The sequence below is a fragment of the Pelophylax lessonae genome, assembly GCF_965119305.1.
Source record: "Pelophylax lessonae genome assembly, chromosome: 13".
Lineage (NCBI taxonomy): Eukaryota > Metazoa > Chordata > Amphibia > Anura > Ranidae > Pelophylax > Pelophylax lessonae.
The window spans coordinates 148,171,953-148,192,500 of record NC_138780.1 but is presented as its reverse complement, the minus strand read 5'-3'; the positions used below and the strand labels follow the sequence as shown (position 1 = coordinate 148,192,500).

Here is a 20,548-nt window from a genome sequence, read left to right as displayed (position 1 = left end):
GTCAAACAAGCAGGGACAACTGATAGAATGTCACATTAGTTGGATAGATGAACACATTTATGTAAAGGATGAGAAAATCGAGGAGGATTTCTTCGTTACCTATTAATGTTTTCAGTCTTCTTTTTAGCTTCTTAACGTGGACATTTCAGTTGCATTATAAGTGTTCATGATTCGTTTTTTGACATGGAACAATATGCAACAGTATTAAAAGAAAAAACTTTTCTGATCATAGAGACACAGGCTTCTTCAAATTCTTATCATTGGCATGTATGCCACTACTTTCAGGTGGTCGGATACCAGCAAAAAAACTACAGGGACATCCACCATATAACCGTTCCCACTCCTAGCTAGTCTTAGGCTAAGTTCAGACTGGCATTAAAAGCAGCTATTTGAGGGGCCCCTCAAACACCTATGCAAATGATATAATGGACAGCACACAATGCCGCTCACATTATCAAAACATGAAGCGTTAGCGTTGCTTCGCCTCAAATTTGAAGCCTCATATCAAGTCAGGAGGCATTTGAAGCCTTTCAATGCCTCCCATTCAAGTCTATGGTAATGTGCCACAGCTGCACTGGCGAGGGGTGGGGTACATTTGCATTGCGGTTGCGGAGCGTTAGTACAGTGTGCGTTTTATCTGGATGTTAAAGAGGAAGTAAACCCTCCTCTGCAACTTTTACCTATAGGTAAGCCTATGATAAGGCTTACCTATAGGTACTGTAAATATCTCCTAAACATGTACTGTTTAGGAGATATTTACCTTACATGCAGCCAGTGACATCACTGGCGCATGCGCTTTAAAGGAACGGCCGCTGGTGCCGTTCCATCAGAGCCCCATGCCATGACCGTCGGCTCTCACGCGCGTGCACGGGAGTGACGTCACCGTGGATCCGGCCAATCAGATGGCCGGATGCCGCGTTCCCGGAAGAAGGGCGACTGAACATGTCGTCCGTCATACAGGTAAGCGGGCGGCACGGCGGGGGCTCGTTCTAAGGTAAGTATTTCATAATGAGCTAGTATGCTAGTATGTACACTGGGGGACATTATTAAAAAAGAAAAAAAGGAATTGTCAAAAACTGTGTCTGTTTGATTTCAAAAAGCCCCCCACAACTACAGCCCAGGGTTGTAGTGAAGAAGCCCTTGGGGACAAGGTGCTTTGGGGCAGGCAGGGAGAGCGCCCCTCTGCCCCAAAGCACCCCCAATGTTGAGGGCATGTGGCCTGGTGTGGTTCAGGAAGGGGGGCACACTCTCAATTCCCTTTCCTGACCTGCCGGGCTGCATGCTCGGATAAGGGCCTGGTAGGAATTTTGGGGGAGGACCCCACGCCATTTTAAAAAAAATCTTGGCATGGAATTCCCCTCAAAATCCATACCATGCCCTTTTGGGGGGCACGTTTTTTTGCCAAATTTTTAATTGCTGGCAATGCTTGTTTTTATATTCAGCTGTCAGTGGGGAAGCCCGGTGACAGCTGATGACTCATCGTTTTTAAGGACGTGGCGGTCGGCTTCCCGCCACGCTTCTTAACCACTTCCCACCAGGAGGATGTCAATGGACGTCCTCCTGTTTCAGTGGATATACCGGAATGATGCCTACACCCATAGTTATCGTTATGGTATGTATCTTTTCAGGCAGCAATTACCCAACAGGCAGAAGTGATTCCAGTGGCTAATTAGCCACTCAATTACTTCTGCGAGTGACATGTTAGGGTACCCCCCTCCCGCCGCCGCTTCTCCCGGGCTCTACCGTATGATCGCGGTGCCCGGGAGAGATGCGGCACATGGCGATGGCTGACCTGAACAGAGAGGATGGAACTGACGTAGTTCCCCTCTCTCTGAAACCAGGTGCGACGAGTTATGTTGTCACTTCCGATTCCGCCTCTTTGTATACCTGTCCACCAGCAGCCAGGAAAGCAGCCGATCAAGCCATTCTGTGTCTGATCGGCTACATGGGATGCGAGAGGAAAGATTTTGGGGGTTTAATAGACCCCAGATCTCTCCATAAAGAGCACCTGTCATGTCCCTTGCTTTCACAAGGGATGTTGTTCATCCCTTGTGATAGCAATAAGGTAATCCCCCCAAAAAAATGTGGAAAAAAAAAAAAAGAAAGTAATTAAAAAAAAAAATAATAATATTATTAAAAAAAAAACTTTAAAGCGCCCTCGTCCCACTGTGCTTACGCGCTAATTCGAACACATGTGTTACTCCCACGCGCATATGTTAACAGTGATCGCATCACACAAATGAGGTGACATCGCGAACATCAGAGCAGGAGCAATAATTCTCACACCAGACCTCCTGTGCAACTCTAAATTGGTAACCTGTAAAGACGTTAAAAGCGTCGCCTACTGAGAATTTAAAGCACCGTAGTTTGCTACCATTCCACGGGCAGACACAATTTTAAAGTGTGACATGTTAGGTATCTGTTTACTTGGCATAGCATCATCTTATACATTCTACAAACAATTTGGGCTAACTTTATTGTTTTGTTTTTTAACAAAGTGTGTTTTTTTACAAATAAATTGCGTTTTAAAAACTGCTCAGCAAATACCGTGTGACAAAAAAATTGCAACACCCACTATTTTATTCTTTAGGGCTTCTGCAAAAAAAAATAGTTAATGTTTGGGGGCTCTAAGTAGTTTACTAGAAAAAAAAAAAAGTAGATTTTTACAGGTGCGAAGTGTCAGAATTGGCCTGGATGACAAGTAGTTACAAACTAGCTATTGTCAGCATTTGTGGTGCAGTTGTCAACCATGCCGCAAACGTGCATAGGGTGTTTGGGGGAGCGTTTTTAATGCTCATTAAATGCTTATCATATCAACCATCATTGATGTGCATTAACACTATAGGCATGTTTGATAAGCCTCAGTATTTTGAGCAAGTGTGAACAAGCCCTTAGTGTTTTTGTTAGTGTCTTTAAATGATAGACTTCTTTCCACTGGGAAACTCTTTCCTTCTTTTATGAAGTTTTTTTACCTCTCTGGATCTTTTCAGTGGCGATTCTTCTATAAATAATTGACCACACCATAGTCATTGTGGATTTTTTGTAGCTTCTGGATTGGCAGAGCCTTGGGGGACGTGCGTGGACCCCACCACATGCAAGACACACCTGTAATGTTGCTGTGGCACTTGGTCCTGTTGTTCCTCCAAGATGGCAGAAGTTAACAGTACATGTACAACATTGTCCCATTCGGGAACTTGTATTTCTGAAGAACGTATGTGGTGGTGTTTAACGACACTTTCTGCTTTAAAGCCCAACTCCAGTCAAATTTTTTATTCCCAGGCTGTGCCCGCACTGCATTTGTTAACTGCTCGTTTTGTCTAGGGGTGAACACAGAGCCTATACTCACTCGATCCTCCAGGAAAATGGCTCTCCCCCATGTCCATCGGTGGATTGTTCCTGACATCTTCACATCCAGATGCGGTGGTTTGGGCGTGATGACGTCAGGAACATTCCACCGCCCAAGACCGCTAGACTGTACGGGCAGGAGCCACAGGGACCAGTCTTGCACTGGGAGGATTGGAGGATAAGGTGAATATATCTCGGCTCTCCAATCCCCTAGACAAAATGAGTGGTTAACCCATGCAGTGCGGTCAAAGCCCTACTGCATAGAGAAAAAAACTGCCTGGAGTTCAGCTTTAAGTGTAACTCTGAGAGTGTGATAACTGTTAGGGACAGCAAATGGTTAGGGTGATGTGGGCATTGGCTGTAAAGATGCTTGTATTAAAATACCAGTAAAAGGAGCTTACATTGTGCCTTTAATCTGGTACTGTTCATTTCTATGGAAAATTAGCTAGCTGTACATTCACATCTAAATTGCAGGAGGCAACATTTTTTTAAATGTACAAGATTGCACTACATAACCTATACTGGAGAACTGTATCACTAATGGCACAAAACTTTGCAAAAGCTTTGGTATGCTTTGATATGCTTGCTCACAAAAAGAATTGTGTCAAAAAGAAAGAAAAAAAAAGAATCAGCCCCTATTTTTTTTTTTGTGTTCATACTATATTTTTCTAAGATTTGGTTATATTTACTCTATATTGCATTATCTTTGTTCTCCTGTGTTTTTATCCATGTCCAGCAACATTTTTCAAGTCAGATCAGCTCAACAAGGGATAGTGTGTATACAGTGGCAAAAAAAAGTATATGAACCCCTTGGAATTTATTGGTTTTCTGCAGTAACAGACAAACACAATATGCTTAACGTGATTGTAAAGGTTAATTGTTTGTGTTTAAATAACAAAAGATGTCATACTTACCTGCTCTGTGCAGTCATTTTGCACAGAGCAACCCTAACCCTCCTCTTCTTGGCTTCTGCTCTTCTTTGAGTGCCCTGATAGCAAGCCCCTTGCTATTGGGGCACTTGCATGGGCTTGATCCCGAGCTTCACTGTATGTGTCTGTTGACATACAATTCAGTTCAGCCCCGGCCCTCCCACACTCTGCTCACAGGATTTGATTGACAGAAACAGGAGCAATTGGCCAATGGCTCCTACTGCTACTGATCCTCCTGTGAGAAGAGGGTAGAGAAGAGCAGTGCTGCTGCAGGCGGGCACAGTGCTGGATGGAGATCAGGCAAGGTAAGTATTTCAGCGATGGCTGTGAGAAGCAGACATGGAAACCATTTACCTTTACAAGCACTTTAAAGAGGAAGTAAACCCTCCTCTGCAACTTTTACCTATAGGTAAGCCTATGATAAGGCTTACCTATAGGTACTGTAAATATCTCCTAAACATGTACCGTTTAGGAGATATTTACCTTACATGCAGCCAGTGACATCACTGGCGCATGCGCTCTGAAGGAACGGCTGCCGGTGCACGTGCGCGGGAGTGACGTCACCGCGGCTCCGGCCAATCAGATGGCCGGATGCCGCGATCCCGGAAGACGGGCGACTGAACATGTCGCCCGTCATATAGGTAAGCGGGTGCCACGGTGGGGGCTCATTCTAAGGTAAGTATTTCATAATGAGCTAGTATGCGATGCATACTAGCTCATTATGTGTTTCTCTTTCAGGTTGAAATAAGAAAAAAAAAATTTGGGGTTTACAACCTCTTTAACCACTTAAGCCCCGGAGGATTTGGCTGCTAAACGACCAGGGGGTATTTTGCGATTCGGCACTGCGTGACTTTATGGACAATTGCACGGTCGTGCGACGCTGTACCTAAACGAATTTGGCGTCCTTTTTTTCCCACAAACAGAGCTTTCTTTTGGTGGTATTTTGAGCACCTGTGCAATTTTTTTTATCACGCGCTATAAACAAAAAAAGAGCGTCAATTTTGCAAAAATAGCAATATTTTTCACATTTTTTTATATGAAATTCCCCCCAAAAAAAATGTAAAAATCAAAATTTTTTAACATTTTCGGCCAATTTGTTTTATGCTACCCATGTTTGGTAAAAAAAATCGCAAAAAGCGTATTTTGATTGGTTTGCGCAAAAGTTATCGCGTTTACTAACAAAGGGAAAGATTTTTGTCATTTTTGTTGTTTTTTTTTTAACGCATAATGGCGGCGATCTGCGATTTTTTTTGCGGTACTGCGACATTGGGGCGGACAGATCGGACCCTTGACTGACATTTTTGACACTTTTGGGGTTACCAGTGACATTTCTACAGTAATCAGTGCTATACATATGCACTGTTACTGTAAAAATACACTGGTAGTGAAGGGGTTAACTTTATTTGGGAGGGAGGGGCTGTGTGTGTCCCTAGGGGCGTGCTTTCTACTGTGATTGGCTGTGGCTTGAGCTGTAAGGACACTGATCAACGGATCTACATAGTAGATCCGTGTGATCAGTGTCTTTACACCGAGGAGAATGACAGGCAGCTTGTTTACAGTCATTTGCACACCTGGAGTCTAATCAATGAAATTAGATTGGAGGTGTGGTTTAGAGCTACATTTTATGATTGCTGTTCATAAGGAGCAGCAGCTGATGTGAACCATGCCTCAGAAAAAAAGAGCTCTCTGAAGACATATGATCAAGAATAGTTGATCTGCATAAGGCTGGAAAGGGATTCAAAGCAATCTTAGTGTTCATGCCCCCATCAGTCAACAATTAGACAAATTGCTTGTAAATTGAGAGAGTTTAGAACTGTGGGTACTGTTCCTAGAAGTGGGCGCCAAGCCAAGATGACCTCCAAGGCAGGGGCGTAACTACAGGGGTTGCAGCGGTTGCGGTCGCAACCGGGCCCCATGCTCCAGGGGGCCCTGTGCGGCTCCCCTGTACACCTGGATAGGAGGGGCAGCAGGGGCCGCATGTAGAGAAATCACTGCCCTCCTTTTTCCTCCTGTAGCTGCAGGGGGAAAATGGAGGAGATTGGTTCCTCTGTATGCTGCCCCCGCCCCTCCTCCTATCCATCCAGTTCACTTGTGTTCTGCTGTCTCTGGGCCCCTGTGTGCTCCCCTGGTCCCCCCCCTACTGTGCTTCCCCCCCTACTGAGCTTCCCCCCCCCCACTGTGCTGCCCCCCCCTACTGTGCTCCCTACCCTCTCCTGCCGGCTGCTGCAGGGGATGTGTCACAATAGAGAACCAGGAAGGGGTCGGTAAATAGGTAATTTACCAGCCAGCTCCTTCCTTTTCTCAATGGACAGAGTCATAGTCAGTGACATTGTAAAAAAATAAAATAAAATGATAAAAAATAATACAATTAAAATACCAAAAAAATAAAAACAACTGACACCAGTGGGTGAACTTCCAGGATCGTAAAGGTCACACTTGCAACCGGGCCCTGGCATTCCGCCACTGTGGGGAGGCCCCAACATCGCAGGAAGGTGGCCCACTGCAGAACTTGTGAAAGGGTCCCGCAACGAGAGTAAAGGGCCCCAGGATCAGTGGGAAGAGTCCCAGGCTTGAAGGGAAGGGCCCCGGCCAGGGGTCCAGGGGGCCCTTCATGGTTTCCTGCACCGGGGCCCTGAAGGTTCTAGTTACGCCTCTGCTCCAAGGCACAATGCAGAACCCTCAATGAAGCAGAGAAGAACCCATGAGTAATAGCTAAAGGCTTGAAGGCATCACTAGAACTGGTAAACATCCCTGTTCATGAGTCTACCATGTGTAAGTCTTTGAACAGGCAGGGTGTCCATGTGAGAACACCACAGGGGAAGCTGTTGCTCTCCCAAAAAAAAACAATGTTGCACACCTGATGTTTGCAAAAGAGAAAATTGAATTGTTCAGGAAGAATACTCAGCACTATGTATGACGCAAAAAGGGCACAGCTTACCGACATCAAAATATCCCAATGATGAAGTATGGTGGAGGGAACACTATGATTTAGGCTCACTTCCCTGCCTCAGGGCCTGGACCATTTGCCGTCATCGAGGGAAAAACGAATCCGCAGGTTTACCAAAATATCCTACAGGATAATGTTAGGGTGGCTGTCCACTACCTGAAGCTTAAAAGAATGTGGGTGATGCATCAGGACAATGACCCTAAGCATTGAAGTAAATGCACCACAGACTGGCTTCAGAAAAAGAACATGCACCCTTTTGGAGAGGCCCAGTCAGAGCTCAAACTTTATCCCAATAGAGATGCTGTGGAATTACCTCAAGAGCGCTGCTCACACCAGACATTCTGCAAATGTGTCTAATGGGGCTTTTCCACTGCATGGAACCGAACGGTTCTGCTCGCTTTTGTGCTTTTCCACTGCTGGTACCGCATGGTATGGTGTAGGAACGGTTCGGTACGGTATGGTACGACGGCGCTTTTCCACTACATGGAACCAAACGGTACGGCTCTCTAAAACAGTACCACCTCGATTGTGGTTCCAAGAGGTACCATACCGGTACCCTATCCCACAATCCTTTGCATGCAGTCACTACTAGCCACTGATTGGTCAGAGAATCGTTGTTATCCCACCCACTTACTTTAGTACTACTTTAGTGGAAAAGCAAATCATACCAAACCGTACCGAACCATTCCAACACCGTACTATGCGGTACCATGCAGTGGAAAACCAAACAGGGCTGAGTAGAGCCGAGCCGGTACTTGCAGTGGAAAAGTGCCATAATATGAAGCAGTTTTGTAAAGAGGAATGGTCCAAAATTCCTCCTGTATGTAGTGCAGGTCTGATCCTGAGCTACAAAAAGCACTTGCTTGAACTCATTGCTTCCAAAGAAGGTTCGACCAGCTATTAACTCCACTTAGCTTTCTCTTCCAGTACTGTGAATGTTTAATGGGTGTGTTCAATAAAGACACAATAAATTAGAATGTTTTGTGTGTTCCCAGCTTCAACACAAATTCCCAGAGAAGTTTTTATTATAGTTAGGACAGTAACAGATCCCGAGTACAGTATAAAAGAATACTGACAGCCTAACTACCATGGATAGAGGAAGACTCAAAGTGAAGATAGAGGATTACTTTCAGGCATGTTTTGTTCATACTGTGAGATATCTGTTTGCTTTCAGGTGAGCGCACATTGCACTCAGAGTTGGATAGTAGGTGGTTGGATCTGACATCGGAATCACTATTGATCACTGAAGATCTCAAGTGTACATAGCACATATCCATAATTAATTCACTGACTTTCCATCAAATTTTTATTGGGTGAATACTTTTTTGTTTCATCCTTCCAACTGCATCTTCAATCCATTTCTATCTTTATTGACATTTTTTCATTGTTTCTTTTTTGTGCTCGGCATATTGGCAATTTTATTTTTTGATTAGACATTTGTTGCAAGTTATTTAATGGACTTTTTTAATAGACTTCCTTTACACTCTTATGTGTTACATTATTATATCATTTTATTTAAGGTATCACATCATTTATCTATCAAAACTTCGAGATTTTGAGTGCTTGATCTGGTGGGAGCAGCAGTTCATACTATTCGTTTGGTTCAATCACTAGTTAGCTAACCATAGCAGCACACCAGTGGCCTCTTTAAAAAAAATAAGCTATATAATTTCAGTTGTACAAATAAATATTTATTACATAAAAAAGCATTCCTAGAGTACTACAGTGAATAGTAAAAGATACGTCGTTTTTCGCCGTTGTGTGGGCGTGCGTAATTTTAAAGGGTGACATGTTTGGTATGTATTTACTTGGCATGACTTCATCTTTTATATTTTACAAAAAAATTCAGTTAAGTATTATGTATTTTTGCTTTAAAATGTAAAAAAGTGTATTTTTTTCCCCAAAACTGCATTTGAAAAACCACTGCGCAAATACAGTGTAACATAAAAAATTGCAAAACCCACCAATTTATTCTCTAGGGCCTCTGCTTTAAAAAAAATGTATATTGTTTGAGGGTTCTAACTAATGTTCTAGCTAAAAAAAAAAGTTTTTTTACATGAAAACAAAAAGTGCCAGAAATGCCTGGTCTTCAACTGGTTAAAAGAAGATTTAAATGTAGGCTTTAAACATGCTAAGCTGTGAGGAAACATAAGACGAAAGATACAGCAATTCAGATTTTTTTCTCTGATGTGTACAAATAGCATCATGAACAACAAGGAATTTTTGCAGCTAAACTCACACATTACCTGTACATTGCTAAGATGCACCTAAACACTAAAGAGATGGCCATGTTCTACTGAGCGATCACACTGAATCCTATATCTTGCAAAATTTGGAGAAATACGGGAGCTATCATATCTGATCCCTCTTTGAAAATGCTAGCCATTGGTTTGTCATTCTCACCTAATGGCTGCATTGCTTTCTAAGTCACTGACCAAAACACGTTTGCAGGCAGTTGGAAGTTGGAACTTTTAATGGTCATGCTTGATCGGTAACTTAGAAAACAATGCAGTTATAAGGGAAAATGGGAAGACTGGAAACTAGCAATTTTTTAAGGAGAGATAAGCTATGGCAGCACATGAATTTCTTCCAGCAGAGGTTTCAGTTCATTTATAAAGAAGTTGGAGGTTGACGTGCAGTTCATTTCTTTCCGAATTGAAATTCTGACGAGTTTTCCATTTTTGGAAAATCGGATGTATCCCAATTTTCTAATTACAATAGTACTGGACTTAAAAGAATCTGAAAAGTAACAGAAAAAAAATTGGATACAATTTGAATTCGAATAGTTTTTGAATCAATTTAGAATAACTTTCGAATCAATTTAGAATAGTTTTTGAATAGTTTTTCAAATCCGTATTCGAAAAGGTTTTCGAATTTGAATAGTTTTCAATTTGTTTTCCAATTTTCAAAGAGAATAAAATAGAATAGAAAATAAAGAAATAGAATAGAAAAAAAAAAAGAATCAAATAGATAAAAAAAATAGAATAAAATACAAAGAATATAATCATCTTCTTAAATTCGAATTTCAAATAGAATAAATTTGAATACATAAGAATAGAATAGAAAGTAATAGAATAGAATAGAAAATAATAGAATACAAACGAATAGACTAAACAAATAGAAAAAGAAAAAAAATAAATAGAATAGATTAGAAATATAACCATTTTCCAAAATTCAAATTGAGTTAATTCAAATTTGAATAGAATAGATTAGAATGTGAAGATATATTCTTTCTATAATATTCTGTTGTTTTTTCTATACTATTCTGTTATTTTCTATTCTAATCTAATATTTTCCATTCTACTCAAATTCCAATTGATTCTATTTAAATTTTGGGAAATTGTTATATTCTTTGTATTCTATTTAATTCTATTGTTTTTCTAATTCTATTCTTTTGTATTCTATTCTTTTCTATTTGAATTTCAGAAGATGGTTATAGTAAGTCTTTCTATTTTATTCTATTCTTTTATTTTCTGTTATATTCTTTTCTATTCCATTATAGGTTTTTTTCCATTCTATTCCTTTATCTTCTTTTCTGTTTTATTGACTTTGGAAATTGAAAAACAAATTGAAACTTTTCAAATTCGAAAACTTTTCGAATTTGAAAACTCTTCTAAATGAATTTTTAAAAATATTCGAATTCGTAAAAAATTTGAATCAATTTGAATACGAATAAACAAAACGAACCAAATGGATTCAATTAATCAAACTAAACAAATTTATGCAAATAGCAAATCGAAACAAAACAAATGTTTTCGTTCTGCACATGTCTAGTTGGAGGTAAGATGGGAAAAAAGTATGTTAAAGCATATTCAAACACAAGAACAAAAATGTAATACAAGTGCATCTAATAACATTAGAATATGATCAAAAAGGTCATTTACTTTAGTAATTCAATTTAAAAAGTGAAACTCATAATTTCAAAGTGAAAAAAGCCCAATTCCAAAAAAGTTTTGACACTGTACAAATTGTGAATAAAAACTGAATGCAATGATGTGGAAGTTTCAAATTTCAATATTTTATTCAGAATACAACATAGATGACATATCAATCAAATGTTTAAACTGAGAAAATGTATAATTTTAACAGAAAAATAAGTTGATTTTAAATTTCATGGCATCAACACATCTCAAAAAAGTTGGGACAAGGCCATGTTTACCACTGTGTGGCATCCCCTCTTCTTTTTATAACAGTCTGCAAACGTCTGGGGACTGAGACAAGTTGCTCAAGTTTAGGAATAGGAATGTTGTCCCATTCTTGTCTAATACAGGCTTCTAGTTGCTCAACTGTCTTAGGTCTTCTTTGTCACATCTTCCTCTTTATGATGCACCAAATGTTTTCTATGGGTGAAAGTTCTGGACTCCAGGCTGGCCATTTAAGTACCCGGATCCTTCTTCTACGCAGCCATGATGTTGTAATTGATGCAGTATGTGGTCTGGCATTGTCATGTTGGAAAATGCAAGGTCTTCCCTGAAAGAGACGACGTCTGGATGGGAGCATATGTTGTTCTAGAACTTGGATATACCTTTCAGCATTGATGGTGCCTTTCCAGATGTGTAAGCTGCCCATGCCACAGGCACTCCTGCAACCCCATACAATCAGAGATGCAGACTTCTGAACTGAGCGCTGATAACAACTTGGGTTGTCCTTGTCCGCTTTATTCCGAATGACATGGCATTCCAGTTTTCCAAAAAGAACTTCAAATTTTGATTCGTCTGACCACAGAACAGTTTTCCACGTTGCCACAGTCCATTTTAAATGAGCCTTGGCCCAGAGAAAACGCCTGCGCTTCTGGATCATGTTTAGATATGGCTTCTTTTTTGGCGTATAGAATTTTAGCCAGCAACAGCGAATGGCATGGTGTATTGTGTTTACCGACAATGTTTTCTGGAAGTATTCCTGAGCCCATGTTGTGATTTCCATTACAGTAGGATTCCTGTACGTGATGCAGTGCCATCTAAGAGCCCGAAGATCATGGGCATCCAGTATGGTTTTCCGGCCTTGACTGTTATGCCCAGAGATTGTTCCAGATTCTCTGAATCTTTGGATGATATTATGCACTGTAGATGATGATAATTTCAAACTCTTTGCAATTTTTCTCTGAGAAACTCCTTTCTGATATTGCTCCACTATTTTTAGCAGCGGCATTGGGGGAATTGGTGATCCTCTGCCCATCTTGACTTCTGAGAGATACTGCCACTTTGAGAGGCTCTTTTTATACCCAATCATGTTGCCAATTGACCAAATAAGTTGCAAATTGGTCCTCCAGCTGTTCTTTATATGTAACTTTTCCGGCCTCTTATTGCTACCTGTCCCAACTTTTTTTGGAATGTGTAGCTCTCATGAAATCCAAAATGAGCCAATATTTGGCATCCAATTTCAAAATGTCTCACTTTCAACATTTGATATGTTATCTATATTATATTGTGAATAAAATATAAGTTTATGAGATTTGTAAATTAGTCACAATTTGTACACAGTGTCCCAACTTTTTTGGAATTGGGTTGTATTTTATATAGATGCGTTACACACAGAGTGATATATTTCAAGCATTTCTTTCTTATAATTTTAATGATTAAGGCTTACAGCTAGTGAAAACCAAAAATTCACTATCTCAGAAAATTAGAATATTAGAGAAGACCAATAAAAAAAAGGATTTTTAATACAGAAATATTGGCTTACAGAAAAGTATGTCCATGTACAGTATAGTATGCTCTCAATACTTGGTCAGGGTGCCTTTTGCATGAATTACTGCATCAATGCGGCATGGCATGTAGGCGATCAGCCTGTGGCACTGCTGAGGTGTTATGGAAGCCCAGGTTTCTTTGATAGTCACTTTCAGCTCATCTGCATTGTTGGGTCTGATGTCTCTAATCTTCCTCTTGACAATACCCCACAGATTCTCTATGGGGATCAGGGCAGGCAAGTTAACTGGCCAATCAAGCACAGTGATACCATGATCATTAAACCAAGTATTGGTACTTTTGGCAGTGTGAGCAGGTGCCAAGTCCTGCTTGATTGGCCAGCAAACTCGCCTGACCTAAAAACCCCATAATGAATCTGTGGGGTATTATCAAGAGTAAGCTGAGAGACACCAGACCCAACAATGCAGATGAGCTTAAAGCCACTAGGCAAAAGAAGCGCAAACCAAGTATTGAGAGCATACTATACTGTACATGGACATACTTTTCAGTAAGTCAACATTTCTGTATTAAAAATCATTTTTTTTTTTATTGGTCCTATGTAATATTCTTATTTTCTGAGATACAGAATTTTGGGTTTTCACTAGCTGTAAGCCATAATCGTCAAAATTAAAAGAAAGAAATGCTTAAAATATATCACTCTGTGTGTAACGCATCTACAGTGGGTACGGAAAGTATTCAGACCCCCTTAAATTTTTCACTCTTTGTTATATTGCAGCCATTTGCTAAAATCATTTAGGTTCATTCTTCTTCCTCATGAATGTACACATAGCACCCCATACTGACAGAAAAACACAGAATTGTTGACATTGTTGCAGATTTATTAAAAAAGAAAAACTGAAATATCACATGGTCCTAAGTATTCAGACCCTTTGCTCAGTATTTAGTAGAAGCCCCCTTTTGATCTAATGAAGCCAGGAGTCTTTTTGGGAAAGATGCAACAAGTCTTTCACACCTGGATTTGGGGATCCTCTGCCATTCCTCCTTGCAGATCCTCTCCAGTTCGGTCAGGTTGGATGGTAAACGTTGGTGGACAGCCATTTTTAGGTCTCTCCAGAGATGCTCAATTGGGTTTAAGTCAGGGCTCTGGTTGGGCCATTCAAGAACAGTCACGGAGTTGTTGTGAAGCCACTCCTTCGTTATTTTAGCTGTGTGCTTAGGGTCATTGTCTTGTTGGAAGGTAAACCTTCGGCCCAGTCTGAGGTCCAGAGCACTCTGGAGAAGGTTTTTGTCCAGGATATCCCTGTACTTGGCCGCATTCATCTTTCCCTCGATTGCAACCAGTCGTCCTGTCCCTGCAGCTGAAAAACACCCCCACAGCATGATGCTGCCACCACCATGCTTCACTGTTGGGACTGTATTGGACAGGTGATGAGCAGTGCCTGGTTTTCTCCACACATACCGCTTAGAATTAAGGCCAAAAAGTTCTATTTTGGTCTCATCAGACCAGAGAATCTTATTTCTCACCATCTTGGAGTCCTTCAGGTGTTTTTTAGCAAACTCCATGCGGGCTTTCATGTGTCTTACACTGAGGAGAGGCTTCCGTCGGGCCACTCTGCCATAAAGCCCCGACTGGTGGAGGGCTGCAGTGATGGTTGACTTTCTACAACTTTCTCCCATCTCCTGACTGCATCTCTGGAGCTCAGCCACAGTGATCTTTGGGTTCTTCTTTACCTCTCTCACCAAGGCTCTTCTCCCCCGATAGCTCAGTTTGGCCGGACGGCCAGCTCTAGGAAGGGTTCTGGTCGTCCCAAACGTCTTCCATTTGAGGATTATGGAGGCCACTGTGCTCTTAGGAACCTTAAGTGCAGCAGAAATCTTTTTGTAACCTTGGCCAGATCTGTGCCTTGCCACAATTCTGTCTCTGAGCTCTTCAGGCAGTTCCTTTGACCTCATGATTCTCATTTGCTCTGACATGCATTGTGATCTGGAAGGTCTTATATAGACAGGTGTGTGGCTTTCCTAATCAAGTCCAATCAGTATAATCAAACACAGCTGGACTCAAATGAAGGTGTAGAACCATCTCAAGGATGATCAGAAGAAATGGAAAGCACCTGAGTTAAATATATGAGTGTCACAGCAAAGGGTCTGAATACTTAGGACCATGTGATATTTCAGTTTTTCTTTTTTAATAAATCTGCAACAATGTCAACAATTCTGTGTTTTTCTGTCAGTATGGGGTGCTATGTGTACATTCATGAGGAAGAAGAATGAACCTAAATGATTTTAGCAAATGGCTGCAATATAACAAAGAGTGAAAAATTTAAGGGGGTCTGAATACTTTCCGTACCCACTGTATATAAAATATTTTAGTTTTTTACCATTTGAATTGAATTACTGAAATAAATTAACTTTTTGATGATATTCTAATTTTATGAGATGCACGTGTATACTTCAGCTTACCAGTCCTTAGATATTGTGCATCTATTAGATTTCTCTTTCAGGCTTATTGGTCCTTTATTTCTACCTGTTAGCAAACTTCCTGTCCAAGGGTGAGAATGCTCCCTCACTGTAATGTACATTTGGAGGAGAAGCAGATTTAATTTTCTTTTTAGAATTACAGAGCACCTTCCCTGCTCCTCATTTCTGTGACACAGGGAGGTGTTCTGTAGTTCACAGAGTTGAACTGTGCAGAACTGATAACATTGCTTGGGATTTTAGTACAGTAGAGGCAATGTGAACAGGAAGTAATGAGTTCACCAGATCTCTGGCAGGATCATTTTGCATGTATCTAATCAATATAACAAAACCTTTCAATGGTTTATTTTACAAATGTATTTGATTAATATGCACCCTTTAGAAAGTTATCTCTATCTTGTATTCTCACAGGTTCTTGGAATATGTCCCAAGGACATGAGAGCGGACATCTGTGTGCACCTGAATAGGAAAGTGTTTAATGAGCACCCTGCTTTTCGTCTGGCCAGCGACGGCTGTCTGCGAGCTTTGGCGGTGGAGTTTCAAACAATCCATTGCGCTCCAGGGGACCTTATCTACCATGCCGGCGAAAGTGTTGATGCTCTGTGCTTTGTGGTGTCGGGATCGCTGGAAGTCATCCAGGATGAGGAGGTGGTGGCCATCCTAGGTAAGAAAACGTATGCTCTGTAGATGCATTACGATTCGACAGCAAAAGACATCTATACATAACATAAAATTACTAAAAAATTCAGATCAGTTTTATAACATTCCCAACTAGAAATTGCTGTGCATTTTTTATTTTCTGTTATATTTATTGAGATGCTTCCTCCTTTCCTTCTTCACTGTGTCTTTCTGGCCTCTTCCAGTAGTTTCAAATTTCCATTTTATCATGAAAGGGTTTATTTAAAATGTCTCGGAAAATATTTATTTTGCTGTCATGTCACCACTGCGCTTTTTTAGTGCTTCATGAATGTTTTAAACAAATTAAGGCATAGAGTACATAGACTTTCCAGATGCTTTTTCCATAAGTTAATATGCATTCACATTTACTTACATAGGGGAATATAGGCAAACAACAAGACTTTAAACTGAATTTTGAAGGAAGTGTGCATCAGCTTTTAATTCAGTGGAGCTATGCTGATATTTCAGGTTCTAAAAGATTATGATGAAGTTGGAATCCTCTCTAGTTTTACTTACATTTGGGCACTGTATTTGGTCATGGAATGTGAGGATCCTCTGTGTCACTGAAGATTAACAGCCAACTAAATGGAAATAACCAGAAAAATTACAGAATTGCAGGGCAGGAATGTTGTCAGATGTGCTGGAGGTAATGACAGGTGGCTGGCAAAAATAATAATAATAGAAGTCTGAATCAATACCAAAGAACAATTTGCAAATATAAAGTGGCAAGACACAGGGACAGAATGAATGTTCAAAACACCATTTAAAGGAATTGTAAAGTCAGAAGGTTTTTTTTTTTTATCTTAATGCATTCTGTGCATTAGGATAAAAAGCCTTCTGTGCTTATCAGCAGCCCCAGCACCCTCTAATTCCTCCCTGAGCCCCCTCTCTGTCCAACGATGTCCACAAGTCCCTCAGATGTGCAAGACTCTCCCTCCTGATTGGCTGAGACACAGCCACAGCATCATTGGCTCCTGCGGCTTTCAGTCAAAATCAGTTGGCCAATCAGAAGAAAGATGGGGTGGGGCTGAACCACGGGTCTGTGTCTGAATGGACACGGAGCTGCAGCTCGCCTCGGGTGCCCCCATAGCAAGTTGCTTGCTGTGGGGGCACTTGACAGGAGGGAAGGGCCAGAAGCACAGAAGAGGGACCCGAGAAGAAGAGGATCAAGGCTGCTCTGTACAAAATCATCTGTGCAAAGAAGGTAGGTATAATCTGTTCGTTATTTTAAAAAAAAATAGAACCAGGTGTGCATCTACAGTGTTATCAACTGCCGATTAAAAAGCTGTAGATTGATCACTACAGATTGGAATCATTTACTTTTTCTAGTGCCCTCCTATTGGCATGGTCTCACCATTTTTGCTGCAATCCTCATTATACACAAACACAACTGCAATGAAGGATAAAAAAAACGCACGCCGACCTCGGATGATGACGTTTATTAAACATACAATATACCACTTATGAATTGCACTCACATGTTAGTCCTTAAAGGACAGGCACATCTGTGGTAGCTGCCTACTCCTCCTCTCCCTCCTGTTTAGCCTCCGGTCTGTCCCGTAGCTGCTCGTGGCTCTGGACACCGCTCCAGCCCGCTGTACCATCCACTTCCTGCTCCGCCCCCCCCCTCCCGCCGAGTGCATACATGCAGAACGCAGTGCGCCTGAGCACCGGTCCGCCGTCAGTCTCAGCCGTATTTGCTTTCCTGTGCCTCGACCGTGTGGTGATGGATGGATGGAGGGATTTCAGGGGAAACAGCTCCACAGTGTGGTTTTGGAGGGGGAGCCTCCTTCTTCAGGTCCCTCCCTATTTCCTATACTGCCTCCCTATTTATACCCACAATCTCCAGCCCCAATGATTATATATTTAAAGGGCCAGACATTGCAGTTGTGTTTCCTATTGAATCCGCCACCCAGTGGAATACAGGAGGAGCTGCAACGACCAGGAAGGATTTTACACACACACCGCAGCAAGTAGGGATTGTACCAAGGATCAGCGCCCATATTCTGGTGAAGTGTTCACATATTTTATGTGTGAAGTATTTTGTTGTTTTTTTTTTTTTTTATTATACACAAAGAATGGCATTACCATCAGGAAATTGGTGACTTCCTTGCAGAGACCCTGTAATGTAGACAAATCTGGGAACTCATTCATATTTGGCATTTAGAATCCCAAAACAACAGTAGGAAATGGTAGCTGGTTCAACTCTCAATATCAATCAAAAACTGTCTGGTTTTGAGTGGACTGACCCTTAAACAAAAAAACAAGTTAGAAATTTCTTGAGGGAATACAATTAACTTTAATTATATTCTTTGTGGTTTTCACAACTTTTATCATTGACAGCTAAATGTAGACTAGTGTTTCTTGGGTGTCTCTTGCACTGTTATACTCTTGATAGGAATAGGTTAAACACATCCCTACAGATAATAGAAGTTCAAAAGGGTTGACATACTTTTAAAGTATATTTTAAGGATGTGAAAGTTGATTAATTGCCAGACTTGTAGCAAGACAAAACCAAGAGAACAATTGAAGTTTGAAGAGATTTGGTAATGACTGAGAGGTAGAGCGGTTCAGCGAGAAGCAAACCATGCAGATCATTTATCCTTCATAGATTTCGGAAGTTGTTGAAGCAAATTGTGCAGCAGAGGATAAGCCTGTCTGGGTGACTGATGTGTAGATGTTATTTCAAGCCTCGCCGCTCCCAACGCGTTTTACTCCTCTCCTTTAATACATTTTTTTTGTTTAATCTGCCCACTCGTCCCTTAAATTAATAGGATTCCCAAATACAAGATGAAGTATGAAGTGTTTGATATTCGTGAAAACAGCAACATTTATCTAGTAAACATAATTATGTCAACGATTTGATGTATTGGTGCGACCAGCAGTGTAGGTTTGAGTAGATGAGTGATTGGCTTTGCTTTATGAGACAATTTGTTACTAATGACACGAGCAGTGGGGGTCCAGCAAGATGTCCTATTTGGATAAATGTTGTAGAATGCTGTGTATTATTGAGCTTTAGAGTGATTTATGTTAAAGCTGAACTCAAGGCAAATGGCTACATAGATATATGAGATCTGTTTTACCTGCCAAGGGATTTGTAAATCTGTCCATTCAGTCCTGAGATTTATGCATGTCTGCGACACAGCACAGCCCGGCCTTGCAAGGGAGGGGGACCTGATCTTTTTCTGCTGCAGTTTCACTTTCACTTACAGATCTTCTTTTCACCCCCACCCTGTGACTGAACAGTGAAAGGAGATGAAGCATATTGGGGAGCCTATATCTCTGTCACTCTTCTTTCTCCTCTTATCAGCATGCTTCATGCACAGAAATACCTGAGTTTGTCTCTGTCTCGTCCCCTATGATACAAAATCATATTAAGATACATACTCTGCTTGCATTTAAAAAAAAAAAGAATTGCAATGACGTATTTAGAGCTGCATTATGTGTACCTTTTTATCTATCTGGAATTCAGCCTTATACAAACATGGCTATTTATTAAAAGAATAGACTGGAACAGACATGGACTAGACCAGCCTTTTTCAACCAGGGTGCCTTGAGATTTCTTCAGGGGTGCCTTGGCAAAATGCCTAAAAATTGCCCAGAAAGTGGATCAAGCCCTCCTTTAAGTTACACCAGCCACGGGTTTTCATTATGTACCATTACGACTTTCTAGACACTGGCATCTTAACAACCAATGATGTTAATAAGGAGGATGTCTGTTGCCTCCACGTTATGCTTGTTTGCCATCCTCCTGTGCCCCTCTCCCTCATCACTGGGGTCACATTAGTTGACTGAGAGAAATTGAAGGAGAAGAGAAACATTGGAATACTAGTCAGTATCAGTGTGCAAAAGTGTATTTGCTTTGGAAGAATAAATCACCTTTAAAGTTAGGTGTCCTACATGCGGATGTTGCTGCATTGTGTAAAGCAGTGATAATAATTTTTTACATTTTACAGTGGGGTGCCTTCGAGACTGTCTGTCTATAATTATAAAGGGTTCCTTGAGATTGTCTATAATTTTAAAGGGTGCCTCCACTGAAAAAAGGTTGAGAAACACTGGTCTAGACTACAAATTGATAAAATAAAAAAAACACACTTTTGCTACAAAAATAAAATAAACTCAAATTTACATAGCCTGTGACACTTTAATCACATAAGGTTTTCAGCATATGATTCCCCAGTTTGTATAATATATTTTATTCCCCTATAAAATATCAACTCTTTGCCATCAGGGATAAAAGTTAATGTTAACCTCCCTGGCGGTATGATTCTTTTGGATTTTAGGTGCTGAAAGCGGTACCATTATTTTAGGTGCTGAAAGCATGTAATTCTTGTGAATGAGCAGCCCAAACCAACTGTATACATTTATTATACATATTATATATATATATATATATATATGTATGTATACATATATTATATATATATATATATATATATATATATATATAATGTATACAGTTGGTTTGGGCTGCTCATTCACAAGAATTACGTGTATATATATATATATATATATACACGTGTGTATAT

General features: G+C 40.6%; 1 protein-coding gene across 4 annotated transcripts in view; it reads left to right on the top strand.

Moving 5' to 3' along the window:
* KCNH5 (potassium voltage-gated channel subfamily H member 5) overlaps window positions 1-20,548 on the top strand; it is a 510,054-nt gene that overhangs the window by 396,053 nt on the left and 93,453 nt on the right. For all 4 annotated transcript variants that reach the window (XM_082242615.1, XM_082242614.1, XM_082242613.1 and 1 more), the window contains one exon: window positions 15,753-16,005. In XM_082242615.1, the coding sequence (XP_082098741.1) occupies window positions 15,753-16,005 (253 nt within the window). The remainder of the gene's footprint in view (window positions 1-15,752; window positions 16,006-20,548) is intronic.